Below are 15,257 nucleotides of genomic sequence, written 5' to 3'. Positions count from 1 at the left end.
GTGTCAAAACTTCAAGTGTTGATGTGAATTCTTCCAGGTTGTACAATTTAAGGATTCTGTGAACAGAACAAGCCCCATTAACAGTACTGTGACAGAATCTACTAAGAAGGCCTACATGTATGTCAATGGGTCTTCTCCCAGAGGGCCAGTCATTCAGAGTCTCTAGATACTTTAAGAATACACATTAGGCCTGATAACAAGTATTTCCAGGACAAAAGAACTACTACCATCTCACATGTATAAACAGCACGACTCAACAAACAGCCCTAACAATTAATCTAAGCTACAATTTGAAGCTTCTATAACATGATAAAAGGCAATGAAAAGAGAAGTCTTAACTCTCTTTTATCCTAATAATATATTTTAGCGATACAGAAAAGGGAATAAAGTAATGAATATTCTTTCACCCATCACCTAGCTTTTAACAAATCGTGACATTCTGCCTTATATGCTTCAGCCTTTTTAAGAATTAAAACGCTGCACATACCAAGAGGCAAACACCATCCGGAATATGATTTTTATCATTCCCATGGATTCTTTCATACTGTCATGGCATACTTAGAGCTAAGCAGACAACATTTTTATGTGTTTTAAAATTTTATATAACTATCATAGTGTACTCAACCACTGACTCCTGAATACCTAACATAGTGTTAAAAATAAGAAAGCAAACCTCATTTATGTTTATTCTTGACCACCAGTCGAAGTAATAAAATCCTGAATATAATTAATCTCTCCAAAAATCAGACCAATATGGGTCACAAGAGTATCAAAAAGGGGAACAAAATTTTAAAAAGTCAGAAAAACCAAGAATTATCTGATTACAATTGGCCAAAAGGAAATAACACCATGGAGGGGTAACAGATCTTGGTCTCATTCTAAATCCATAGGCTTTTATTTTTTTGTTTTTGTTTTTTTAATAAATGTATTTATTTATTTATTTTTGGCTGCATTGGGTCTTCATTGCTGTATGCGGGCTTTCTCTAGTTGCGGCGAGCGGGGGGCTATTCTTCGCTGTGGTGTGCGAGCTTCTCACTGCGGTGGCTTCTCTTTGTTGTGGAGTTCGGGCTCTAGGTGCACAGGCTTCAGTAGTTGTGGCATGTGGGCTCAGCAGTTGTGGCTCGTGGGCTCTAGAGCTCAGGCTCAGTAGTTGTGGCACACAGGCTTAGCTGCTCCATGGCATGTGGATTCTTAACCACTGCACCACCAGGGAAGTCCAATCCACAGGCTTTTAGAATGAGTAATTCATAGGTACCTTTCTGTTTCAAGAGGACCATTCTTTTCACTGCTGGATATCAAAATATGCACTTTCTTTTTTTGCTCAAAAGATTTCTGAGATTTATCCATACTAATACACAAAGCTCTAGTACATTCATTTCCATTGCTGTGCAATATTCTATTATATAAATTTATCATTGCTTTGTTTACCCATTTTCCTATTTATAGTCATATTTTTAGTTTTTTTCACTATAACATACAATGCTGTGATAAACATTCTAGGACACATCTCCTATGTGAGTGTCTGGGAGATAGTCCAAGCAGGGAAGCTGCTAGACCACGGGCTCTGTGTATCTTACTTCTCTGACACCATCATGCTGCTCTCCATGTTGGCTTTACCAACTCCCCCTGGCAGCGTTTGAGAGGTACTGCTTCTCCACATCTTCAGTAAGCACTTAGTGTTATTATTTTTATTTGATGAGTATAAAATGGTATTATCTAAATTTGCATTTCTTTGACTGATACTTAGTGAAATTAAACATCTTTTCCTTTACTTCTTTAAACACAGAAAAAGTAGTTACAGTTGACCCTTGAACAATGTGGGGGTTATGGGCACTGACCCTCTGTGCAGTTGAAAATCCGCATATAACTTTATATGTATATGTAAATACTACAACACTACACAATCCGTGGTTGGTTGAATCTACAGATACGGAATCACGGATACAGAGGGCTAACTGTAAAGTTATACTCCCACTTTTGACTGTTTAGAGGATTGGTGCCTCTAAACCCTGCATTATTCAAGGGTCAAATGTATTTACTATTGAAAAAAATCCATGTTTAAGTGGACCTGTGCAGGGAATCCCCTGGCTGTCCAGTGGTTAGGACTTAGTGCTTTCACTGCTGTGGCCCGGGTTCAATCCGTGGTTGGGGAACGAAGAACTTGCAAGCCACACAGTGTGGCCAAAACAAAACAAAACAAACAAAGCAAAAAAAACTGTGCAGCTCAAACCCATGTTGTTCAAGGGTCAACTGTATAATTTCTTTGGTAAAGAAGAACTCTCTATAAACAGAATGGCCTCAACAAATATGTGGCCTTTTACATTGAAAAATATTCCTGGGGCAAACAAATCACTATTGAAATGAAGGGCTTCTCATTCTGGAACTGAGGCAGCACAAGGTTTTAGACTAGAGATTGGCAAACTTTTTCTGTAAAGGGCTAAATATTTAGTAATATTTTGGCCTTTGTGGGCCACGTGGTCTCTCTTAAAACTACTCAATTTTGCCACTGTAGCATGAGAGTGGTTAATATGTAGACAAATGAATGTGGGTGTGTGCCCATCAAACTTTATTCACTTAAATTTGAATTTCATATAACTTTCCCATGTCAAAATTATTCTTCCTTTGATTTTTTTAAAATCCAACCATTAAAAAATGTAAAAATCCATTCCACATGAGCCATACAAAAACAGATGGTAGGCCAGATTTAGCCCCTGGGCTGTAGCTGGACAACCCTTGTTTTAGACCATCACTGATATTCTCTTTTGAACATGCTTGCCCACCCTCCTGACTTCCTGTCATTTTGCAGAATGCCTCTTATTATTATGTTCACTTAGTGAATCTCAAATTGTCCTGCAATGTCTTTTTATGCATATCTCAACCACTGAAGTGTTGACGGCAAACTTAAAGCTAGGTCTCAGTGAACCTCAAACTCCACTTCGCAGAGTATCTGAGGAACACCCCAGATGCCATCGTTCTTGGAAAGCTTGGACAAGAGCCACAAGAGGAAATACAGGAGACTGGGTAGAGAACTCACTGTTCGAATTGGCGTAGAGAGTTCGAAGGGAGAAGCCACTGAGCGTCAGCTCCCTCAGCTGGTTCCGCTCACAATGCAGCTGCTCCAAGTTGCACAAGGAGCTAAGATCTAAGTCAGTCAGCTGATTGTCCCGCAGATCCATGTGGGTGATGTACTTATTTCCCTCCAGATTCTCAATAACCATGGTTTTCAGATGGTTCATCCTTAATATTCAGAAATAAGAAAATCATTAGAAATAAATTTTACTAAATGTGCTGACCAAAAGAAAAATAGAAGTATGATCCTTTTTTCTCTTTCCTAAACAGCATAAGAATTTCACTACTTGCCTCATTTTGCAAGGTACTAAGTAAATAACCACAGATAGCTATACCTCGAGTTCTTTGTTTATAAACTAAGTTAGAGACAATCCAGATTGGCAAATACATGTACAAATTAAATAAAGAGAAAGGAAAGGGGACCATGCCCACAAACAGTTTAAAACTTGCACCCAAATACCAAGTACATTAGGTAGGGATGAAGGAATAGGACAAAGGAACAAGAAGATGAACATAACTTGTCGGGTTAGGAGTAGCAAGGCATTCACGGAGTAAGTACTGGGTAAGAGCAAGAGGAAGCAGTCATACTTCCTCTCACTGCTCTGCCTACTCTCTCTAGTGCTAAGATTCCCATTACCACAATTAATGAAGAGGAAAATACTCTGTATCAATATGGAATAGTTCAAGGGCAAATTACAGAAAATGACTTCTTTGTTCTCTTCTATATAAGTATCTGATTTAATGCATGCAGGCCTGTTCATTTTCCTGCATTTCAATAAATTTTTCTGTTACTATGTCTTTATAAGGGACATCGATGACTTAGTGTAAATGACAGAACATCCAGTATGTGTGTTTTACTAGCTTCCTTTAGGAAAAGATTATAAATAAATAATAAATAATATATTTAAAAAGGGAATAAAACTCTTATTAAAAATTGTTAGTAGTAAAACTGTTAACATTTTAATTATAATACAATAGATATCAAGAAGCAACCCAATGATTCAATAGAAAAATGGTCAAGTTTATGGAAAAATACAAACTACCAATAAGTATACAAAAAGACACTCAACTCACTCACCATAAATGCTGATTAAAACAATGAAATACTATTTTCTACCTACTACATTGACAACAAGGAAAAAGACTGCTAAAATCCAACAAAGACTGCTAAAATCCAACGTGATAAGAATGTGACAAAATCGGAGTTCTCATAAAACATTGCTGGGAGGGTAAGTCAGAACAACATTTGTCTCTACCACATGGTACACCTACCTCATTCATAATCTCTCTGCCATTGAGTGAAAAATGAAGCTTAACTACAGCTTTGAAAACATACAGTGTTCTAAAATCCTAATGTTTTAAAAAGTCTTCATTAAAAGAAAACGTAAAGGTCCATTACAGGTCAGGCGAAAGGAAGGCACGGTGAAGAATGACCTCACCTCAAATCCACATGTTTGACGTGGCTCATACAGTTCAGCACCTCCAGGTTCAGCACTTCCAGTTGGTTTCCTGCCATAACCACTTTATCTAACATAGTGAGTTTCTCATAAACCTTGGGAATTTGACTAAAGTTGTTGAAGGAAATACCCAGGGAGGAAAGCTGTTGCAGATTTCCCAATTCTTCAGGTAAAGTAGTCAGAAAGTTGCCATCAAGACAGAGGGTTTGAAGACTGCAGGAAGAAAACAAAACTTGATGAAAAGTTTTAACTGGAATGGATAGAACTAGAATTATGGATCTTGACTTGTCATTAACTTATTATGAATCCAATAATGATAAACTGCCCTAGGTCTATCTAAATAGAGTCTTACTAAGATAACTGAAATACAGATGGTCCCTCTAACATCAAGGGTAATCAGAGCCTCTGCTGTTAAAACTGAGGGACTAGTTACTTCTGCAGGCAAGTAGCTGCTGCTGACCAGAATCCTCATAATTACATGATTTATTTCACTGCAAGAGCTCATGGAACTACCTTCATTCCAAATGCAGACAAGTTCCTTACGCTGCAAACACAGGAAAAGACAAATCTAGTAAAAGTCAGATACTTACTTCAGCAGATTGCCAATCTGACTCGGCAGGTCGTGGAATCCATTACAGGAAAGGTTGAGCTCGGTCAGGGTAGAAATTTCACATAACAATACAGGAAATGACCCAAGCTTATTATGGGACAAGTTCAGGCCCTTAAGCTGAGAAAATCTAAAAAGCAAAGGCATATTATACTACTGAATGAAAAAGTGATCTATTTTAAATGTCCATCAAAGAATTTGTTCTGCAAATATTTACTGAGCACTCAGTATGTGCCGAACATTATGTGTGGCATAGGCACTAAGATAACTAATACCCAGTGCAAGCCGTTGAGAAAACCAGGTCTGGTGCGACAGGAGTTGTTCTCTCTTCTCCTTAAAAATGCAGAAAATCTTGAAAAGCTCACATTGGTACAATTATCTTCTATCAAAGTGAATCAATCATTATTGATATGCTTCAAATCTTTTCCTTTATTAAATTTCTACGTGCGATATACGAAAGCCTTAACAATAATTAATCAACCCATGGACACAGGAATAGCTAACAAACCTTCAGATCAAATCCCATTATAAGCAATTTCTTTTTCTGTACTGAAACTATGCTGGCTCAAAAGTCACTTGAAATGAATGGGCCAGTTAGAGCTTAAAAATATGTTGGTGATACTGAGTTTTACTGTAATGTGATGATATACAACATGAACTAATTTTTAATGCTTCCATTTTTTTTGTAGAAGTATCTATAAAATGTCTCACTGAGAGATAGTATCATCATAAATTGGATCCACAGGAGTCACTCCTGTAATTCTACTTAGAAGTATTATACTTCATTACTATACTATTACAAGATGGTAAGGCTGAGGTGGTGTCCTCCACGATGATGAACTGTATCATCTGCTTCTAGATTTGAATCCTTGGTACCTCTCTCTAATGTTCCTCTTCCAAAATTTCAGCTTGAGTACTGATTGTTCCTTCGGCTTGGCACCTTGACTTCCAAATTGCTAATCCAGCCCTCAAACGAGATTAACCCTCTTTTCATAGAAACAGAAGGAAATACTAGAAACCCACTTCCTTAAAATTATAGCTTGTTTTTATTTTTAAATATCAATATTATTAAAATAATTATTTCATTACTAAATATAGGCTTATATTTGAAAACCTTTGCAAAACATTTCAGACGAGGTAAAAATCATGCTTTCTGAAAATTATTCTAGAAATATTAGTTACTAAGTATATAAAATATGTCATTTCAATGTGCATTTATCTTTTTAATCACCATATAATTTGAATGCTTTAATTTCCAATTTCTCTCCTCCCCACAAGAAGCCCAGACAATTACTTACACCATATATTTATTCACTTCCGTCCATTTTTAAAGGGAGGAAGGAGATGAAATGGGTGGAGGGTGGAAATGGGGAATATATTCTAACAAAGGAGATGGGAAAATATATGGGTCATTGCCCCTTAGGACTGAAATGGTTCCTTTATTAGAAGAGAGAGGTTTCATAGCTGACAAAAGACTTCAGAGTTGGCAGTAGCAGGTGCAAAGGAAAGATAAAAGCCCTAACCTTGGAGTGGAATTCTTGAAATCTGGCCTATTTCCTTTAAGTTAGTTAAGTTTGAAACTTCTGATTCAAAAACTTCCCATATACAGAATCTCTCGATTTACCCTGGAGGCAGATCACGCATTGCTGTCAATGACATACAGAAAAGGATTATCCAAACCAAGGGCAGCTCAATGTTGCCTCCGTAACAGAAACTGTGCATCTACCTTCTCTTGTACAGAGGGGAAAAGGGGAGTGGGAAAACTGTTAATAACAATTCTTACTTCCTCTTCAAAACGGAGGGGAAGTTTTCAAATATATATATGATGGTAAACATGCTCGCTTATAGGTACTGATTACGATTCAGTTTTAGTAAGCTAGTCTGGAAACCTATGCCCCACATACTTGTAGAAAGTGTCAAGGCCCCCTGGTCTTTCTAATTGCATGAAGTTGTGTCGCAAGTTGAGGTAGGTGATATCTTGACTGTAGAAGAGATGCTCAGGAACCTCCTCAAGGCTGTGACACGAGAGGTCCACGGTACTGATACGCTGGGACACCACCTGGACAAGGTCAAAGAGAAGAGCCATCTGAGTCAGCCCCAAATGTTTCCCACCCAGCAGAGGACGGGACGGCATTGACACAAAAAGGCACCGATTAAAAAGATGGGAGGGACTTCCCTGGTGGCACAGTGGTTAAGGATCCGCCTGCCAATGCAGGGGATACGGGTTCAAGCCCTGGTTCGGGAAGAAGCCCTTAGACCACGTAACAACTAAGCCCCGTGTACCACAACTACTGAGCCTGCACTCTAGAGCCAGCGAGCCATAACTACCGAGTCTGTGTGCCACAATTACTAAAGCCCGCGTGCCTAGAGCCCGTGCTCCGCAACAAGAGAAGCCACTGCAACGAGAAGCCTGCGCACTGCAATGAAGAGTAGCCCTCGGTTGCCCACACACAGCAACGAAGACCCATCGCAGCCAAAACTAACTAAATAAATAAATTTATTTATTTATTAAAAAAAGTAAGATGGGAAAGAAAAGAAAGGTCATGAGATCCGATTATTCATTCATAAGAAACAGTTAATTTTTACTTTTTCCTAAAACCGTGAGATGCTTGAAAAACAGAAAGGTATAAGCTGTAAAGTGTCTACAAGTAAAAGGTAAAAAAAAAAATACAAATCATAAAGATGGAAAGTTAACAGTTCATGCAGGAAGTTAAGATGATTCAAAGTAACTGTACAAAACTTTAGGAGGGAGTGTGATACTGAAAGACACAGCCTTTTGCAGCCGCACAAGCCCTGTTCCTTACTTGTGCAATTTCTTCATCTGTCACGAGGAAAATTAAATAACCAAGCACACAGCACCACTGCTTAGCATGCAAAAGGTGCTCAAAAAATATTAATTTCTCTTTACAAGGGCAGAAGAATGAAATAGCTATTTAAAATTGAAACTAGTTTTATTCAGAGATTTTATACCACCACAAGTACAGAAAATCCAATAAAGCCAAAACAAGATTTATATTACTATAATAGTAGGCTAATACAACATGGACTGTGAAAATGGGTCTAAAACAAACAAAATATCACTGCAAAAGTCATTCATGTTTTGATGGCATGTCATTATATTGAAACAATCCTTCATGAAGCTATTTAGCTGCATAAAGAAAAATGTGTTTAAATTCTGAAAAGATGGCTAGGAGAACAAGAGAATTTGGAAAATGAAGTACAATTTTAGAGCACTTCATCTTTAAAGGCTAGGAAAGCAGAAATTATGCTAAAAAGCCAATTATCCTCAGCATACAGGAATAATGGTTTGTGACAGGATCACAGGCCATGTCCCATCAATAAGTTCAAATTTAAAGTGGTTCATCAAAGCTGTGCTAAACACATACAGATACACTAGGCTATGAGTTAGGGAACAGTTCCATCTATCATTGACCACTATGGTCGAGGGAGAGTCATTTGAATTTCATTGTGTCTCAAATCCTTCAAGGCCCTACCTTTTTCACAGAGACGGTATAAAGGTAAATGCACCTGAAAACACTTTTGTAAGCATTCTGTACTATGCAAATATAAACAATAAGTTAAGGATCTGGGAGAATTCCATTTCATTCACTATGTACTCAGAAAGGCCTAGAGTGATGTGCGTAAGAATTATAATTTGATCTCTTGGGAGTAAGTTCAGTTTCAAAATATACTTCTGTTGGGTTTCTCTGCTCTTATCTCCACATCAGGAGGTCTGACAGCTTATCACCTTGGATGATTGCCGCTGCCATCTCTGGTACTCAGCCAAAGTCTCAAAGCTGACGTGATAGGTCTGAGCTTGGGCTCCAGCTGAGCTGAATGCAAGGCAGTACTGACGTCGCTTTACTTCTTCTACCTGAAGAAGAGAAGGGGAGAAAACCAGAACCAATTAAAGTAAACAATCCCAATTAAAAATCAAAGGACAATAACAAGACAAACAACTCAATTTTTTAAAATAGGCAAAAGATCTGAACAGATATTTCTCCAAAGAAGACAGAGGAATGGCCAATAAGCACACGATATGATGTTCTACATCATTAGTTATTAGACAAATGCAAGTCAAAACCACAAAGTACCATGTCACATTCACTAGGATGGCTAAAATCAAAAACACAGATAATAACAAGTGTTAGGTAACAAGCATTAGCAAGCATACAGAGAAACTGGAACCCTCATACACTGCTGTGGGAATGTAAAATGGTGCAGCCACTTTGGAAAACAGCCTGGCAGTTCCTCAAAAGCAACCATGCGACGCAGCAATTCCATTCCTGGTATATACCCAAGAAAAGACGCATCCACACAAAAATTTGTATGTGAATTATTAGCAGCATTATTCATAATAGTCAAAAAGTGGAAATACCCTCAATGCTCATCAACAGGTAAATGTATAAACAAAATGTAGTACATCCATACAATGGAATACTACTCAGACGTAAATGGGAATAAAATATTGATACACACTAAAACATGCATGAACCTTGAAAACGTTATATTAAGAGAAGGAAGTCAGTCACAAAGAACCATATATTATATGATTCCATTTATATGAAATGTCCAGAATCAGTAAATCTATAGAGACAGAAAGTAGATTAATGGGTGCCTGGGGCTGGAGAAGGAATGGGGAGATGACGGCTAAGTAGTGCAGGGTTTCTTTTCAAAGGGCCATGAAAGTATTCTAAAATCGATTATGGTGACAGTTGTACAACTCTGTGAATATACTAAAAGTCACTGAATTGTACACTTTAAATGGATTAATTGTACACTATATGAATTCTGTCTCATAAAGCTGTTTAAAAAAAAAAACCAAAGGGGGAATTCCCTAGTGGTCCAGTGGTTAAGACTCCACGCTTCTTCCACTCCAGGGGGTCATGGGTTCGATCCCTGGTCAGGGAACTAAGATCCCGCATGCCGCACAGTGTGGCCAAAAAAAAAAAGAAAAAAACAAAGGAATACTTATTTAACAGATATGTTGAAGGAGTAGGATTCATAGGGCATAGCCATAAGTAAATTTATTTATTACTCTTTAAATCACAAAACAATCTCAGTTTGATAATTATCTGCTGAATGAATACTTTTTAGTATTGTGGGTGCTGGGGACATAACAGGGGAAAAAATTAACAAACCCTCTGCCCTCAATGGAGTTTATATATCAAAATGGTGACATGAAAGCTTCCCTGGTGGCACAGTGGTTAAGAATCCGCCTGCCAGTGCAAGGGACACAGGTTCGAGCCCTGGTCCAGGAAGATCCCACATGTTGTGGAGCAACTAAGCCCATGCACCACAACTACTGAGCCTGAGCTCTAGAGCCCGCAAGCCACAACTGCTGAGCCCGTGTGCCACGCACCTAGAGCCTGTGCTCCACAACAAGAGAAGCCACCACAACTAGAGAAAGCCCGCGCACAGCAACGAAGACCCAATGCAGCCACAAATAAATAAATAAATAAATAAATAATGGTGACATGATATAGCATAATATGCTAAAATACAGAATGAGTAACATGAAGAAAAATAAAGCAGGGTACAGGCTTGGAGGGGAACAGGGTAGGTGATCTGAGTTATGAATAGGACAGTCAAGGAAGGACTCACTGAGGAGGGAACATGTGAGCAAAGACCCCACAAGTCTTTTATTTTATTCAGGAGCAAGGTGTGGAAACCTCCTGGGGAAGGAGCATTCCCAGCTTAGCAACAGTCAGTACGAGTCCCGGTAATGCAAGAATGCATGCCTGTTTCAGAACAGGAGAGTCTGCAGCCCACATGATAAAAGCCAAAGTTTCCACTTCAAGGGTAAGATTGCTCCAACCCTTTCCCCACCACTGCGGCACACTGGAGGTAGCTGCCTGCCTGCAAGGGGTACCTTGGCCTACTTTTTGGACTCACCTCCCCCCTTACTTACTAGGTGCTGGGATAGAAGCCATTTCTGACTCCCTCCATCACTGAAGTGGGGCAGGAGGAAGGACAGGGAAGACGCAAGCCCAAAGGTTCTTACTAGACTAGTACAGTCATAACCTGACTTCGCACGCTCTGGGCCTACCAGATTTTAAAGGGGATGATCTTCCTCAGTAGGGTCCTTTTGAGGGTTCTTTGGATACCCGGCCCCCCCCAATCCAACCAATGATGGCTTCTCATGTACAGATCCCTTGACCAGGCTAATGCATGCTATTCTAGCAGGTGACCACTCCCTCCTCAGACCTGAAGGAATCTGGTGGTCCACTGACAGCCCACCCTCCAGTGAAGTCTGTTTGCCCCTCCAGGTGGCCCCACTGGACATATTCTAAGAGAATCCACCCACCTACCCAATGGCTCCTGCTCTCTCTCAACCCATCTGGGTCACACACTAACAAACCCAGAGTACAAAGTGACCCCAACACATGAGTTAGGCGCTTTGCTCTATCACCAAAGCAGCCGGCAGCTTATCTTTCGTCCTCAAGACTTCCTGGTTAGAAGGCAGGACACCAACGCACTATGTCCCCCTTACTGCAGCGGACCCATATCAGGCTCTCTTGGCTCCTTTTGAAACCTCTTTCACTAGGCTTGAGGAAAGAGGCAGAAACCTCCCTCAGTACCATTTGGGGTGGTGGCAGGGATTCACTGCACCACAGCTCTTTTCAACAACCCTAGCTTTGATGAGGATGAAGTCTTTTTATAGTTATGGAACCACTTACATCTTTGTCTGACATCTCACTTTAGTATGTCATAGCTACTGAATCTTGGTGAGTCAGCTGGAAACTTCCAAGTTATACTCATAAATCACTTATCCCAAAACTGCATCACACTTTCCTTACTGAACACACCACCACACCTTGAATACTGTTCAGGATAGTTTGAGCTTTAGTTGTTTAAATTTATATTTAAAATATTAAAAATTTTAAACGTTTTTACAATCAATATTAAATTTACTACCATATTTTGTCAGTGTCTGTGCTCATCATCTATTTATCTCATGCCTTCCCTTTGAATTTACTTTCCTTTGTTGTTTTATTTCTTCTTTTTTTTTTGTTTTTTGGAGGGGTGCTGTTTTTTAATTTTTTTAAATGAAATTCATGTCCACTATTTTATTTATTTTTGGCTGCATTGGGCCTTCGTTGCTGCACACGGGCTTTCCTTAGTTGCAGTGAGCGGGGGCTACTCTTCGTTCTGGTGCGCAGGCTTCTCACTGCAGTGGCTTCTCTTGTTGCGGAGCATGGGCTCTAGGTGCGCGGGCTTCAGCAGTTGTGGCGCACGGGCTTAGTTGCTCTACGGCATGTGGGATCTTCCCAGACCAGGGCTTGAACCTGTGTCCTCTGCATTGGCAGGCGGATTCTTAACTACTGCGCCACCAGGGAAGTACCAGTCTTTTTTTCTTTTTTTGACTGCACCGCGGCAGTGAAAGCACCCAGTCCTAACCACTGGACCGCCAGGGAACTCCCTCATTAGTCTTTATATGTCTGAAAATGTTCTATTTTGCCTTGACTTTTGTAAAGTAATTCAGCTGTATATAGCCTACAGGTTGACATTTATTTTCTCTCAGCAATTTTGCAAATAGTCTTCTACACATATTGTTGATGAAAAGAAAGCTGTTGTCAGCATGTCAATTCTTTGCAGGTAATCTTTTCTTTCTGGAAGCTTCTGTGATTTGCTCCTTCATGTTCTGCAATGTGTCTACGTGCCAACTTATTTTTATTTATCCTGTTCAGTACTCAGTGTCTTTTCAATCTGAACACTCATGTCTGTCTTTATTTCTAGAAAAATCTCAACCGTTATTTCTTCAGATATTGCTTATCCATTCTCCTTTACTCTCCTCTCTGGAACTGCTATTAGATGTATACTGGACCCTCCCTTATGGGCTCTCTTATACGTTTTATCTGTGAAATTCTTCAGTACGTTCGTTGGTTCATTACATTCAGCTGTGAAGTAGTGGCTTAAAAACATAGCATCAGTCCAGGAGTGCTACAGCAGCTCTGCCCTGCCACCAGGGGCCCAGGCGCCTCCTGCTTTCCAGAAGGCCACACTCAGCAAATGCCTGCAGTTTCCAGCCACCATATGACTGCTCCATCTCCAATACCAAGAGACTATGTTCCATAAACGAAGGAAACGCAGGGCAAAGGGTCAAGCCATCCACGTCTCTCCCACTTTAAAGGCCTTTCCCAAAAGTTCCACCTTCAAACTTCTGTTTATATTTATTAGCCACCACTAGCTACAAGGGAGGCTGGGGAGTTTTTGATCTTGGTCACATCACCACCCTGAACACAATTCTATTCTATTAGTGAGGGAAGAGAGAGAACGGACAAGAATTACATAAATGGGAGGTTTGTTTTTCTTTCTTGCTTGCTCTGTTTCCCACTTCCTCTCCGCCAATCCTCCAACCTTGTCCTCACTCACCTTCTCCCTTTGGAGAAATTTCACTTACTTTCTTCACTATCCTTCAGCCCCCAAGAATAGAACCAGGTCTCATACTGGTAGTAGTGGGTTCCTGTTCCACGGATGATACTGGAGTGACACACATTCATTTATTAGGCCAGGTGGGGCTTGTTCATTTCCTAGTCACAGGGCATACAACTGGGTCCACGCATTTGTTTAGAACCACAGCCAGGAACAAGCCTTGGTTCCAGTCAGTGGTTTACAGAAGTTTTTTGTTTGGGTTTTTGTTTTTTTCCAGCTTTCTATCAGGAACAAAGAATACCACTCATTTCCTAGCTTCCAGCAATAAGCTTGGGCCAGGTCCCCCATCATAACCAGAGTACTTTTAGACCCAGATACTTATAGGAGCTAAACCCCTAGGCTACCACCTTTCAGACCCAGAGCCCAGTAGGCCCTCACCACTTACATTTCTATTCCACATTCCTAAGTCCAGCTATGTCCTTTCATATGTTTATTTTTTAAATATATGTATTTTATCTATATTGCTGTGTATCTGGATCAAACTGGCTATCTCAAAGCATGATTCACAAAGTCATTTTGTCTGGAAGTTCTCTTCAATTCAGATTGTTTTATGATCTTCAAGATTCAACATAAAGGAAATAAAATTATGTATAACTTCCTATAAACATTATCTGTTTTCCAGACTTGGAACTGCCTTTCCTATGATGGGGAATTCTCTAGTACAGATGCAAGAAATGGCAGGTTTCTCTGGCTGCTGGGTAGGAGCTTATGACCACTCCAGACTCTGAATTTCAGTCTAACAGGGGAAAAAGAGAAACAGGAAAGAATCTATTTTGGAGGGGATGCTAACAGCTACTTCTAGTTTACAAAGGCAGCTTCTAGTGGCAGCATCCTCTGTCTACTCTTGGTGGTACCAATGAGAGAGCATTTAGTGCCTAGCAGTGGACGCAGGGGTTTCTCCAACAGACGGGTCCTGCAGCAAAATTTGGGGCATGGATAGTCTTTGGACCTCCCAGGGAGTCCGTGATGTACATGAACTTGTTTTATGCTTAAATTAGCCTGAGTGGTTTTGTTTAAAACTAAGAACACAAAAACTTTGTGACGTAATCTTTAATAATGCTCATATTATTTGAAAAGATGTGGAAAAATGGTTTATTTGAAAAGATGTGGAAAAAGCTCTGAAAAGCATATGTGATATTTTTTAAATTAAGATGATTAGAGGAAGAATAATTCATCTTTGTGAGTCTTACCTTTCCCCCAACCAGAGGCAAAATGTGCATCTTTCCAGTCTGACAATCCTTCACTGAGGAAACGATGAGGCAGGTGCCACAGAGAACAACCAGGCGTTCAGCCCACTTATGCAGCTGGGTCTTTCCCTTTCGTACATTATAGATGCCAGACAGAAGGATTCGATCCAGATGATCCATCTGGCATGGTTTTTCTGAAAAGAAAAGAGTACTTCAAAAGCCACCATTAAAGTAGCATAAAAATAATGAAAGGGAAAAAGAAAGTATTACACGTTAACATTCAGCAACCCTAATATAGATTTAAGTAACCAAGCAATATAAGTATTACAAAATAAGCTCTCAGTCTTAAAATGTTGTCCATCCCTAAGTTACATAATGGGAGCACTACAAATTGTGGTCTAGAGAACAACATGTTATTTTGGATGCCATTGTTAATCCTTCTTCCAACAGTCCCATGTACACAAAGAAAGACAGAATGACAGAGTGGTTAAGATCATGGAC

At 39.7% G+C, this 15,257-nt stretch overlaps 1 protein-coding gene across 1 annotated transcript in view; it reads right to left on the bottom strand.

Annotated features, from left to right (window-relative positions):
- Window positions 1-15,257, bottom strand: part of PHLPP2 (PH domain and leucine rich repeat protein phosphatase 2) — a 65,455-nt gene that overhangs the window by 26,229 nt on the left and 23,969 nt on the right. The window contains exons 3-8 of the mRNA XM_060131432.1: window positions 14,760-14,950; window positions 8,882-9,007; window positions 7,038-7,192; window positions 5,117-5,263; window positions 4,509-4,739; window positions 3,035-3,237 (exon numbers count right to left, since the gene is read on the bottom strand). Coding sequence (XP_059987415.1) covers window positions 3,035-3,237; window positions 4,509-4,739; window positions 5,117-5,263; window positions 7,038-7,192; window positions 8,882-9,007; window positions 14,760-14,950 — 1,053 coding nt within the window. The remainder of the gene's footprint in view (window positions 1-3,034; window positions 3,238-4,508; window positions 4,740-5,116; window positions 5,264-7,037; window positions 7,193-8,881; window positions 9,008-14,759; window positions 14,951-15,257) is intronic.

This window comes from Lagenorhynchus albirostris, chromosome 19 (genome assembly GCF_949774975.1).
Source record: "Lagenorhynchus albirostris chromosome 19, mLagAlb1.1, whole genome shotgun sequence".
Lineage (NCBI taxonomy): Eukaryota > Metazoa > Chordata > Mammalia > Artiodactyla > Delphinidae > Lagenorhynchus > Lagenorhynchus albirostris.
This window is presented reverse-complemented; position numbering and strand designations above follow the sequence as displayed.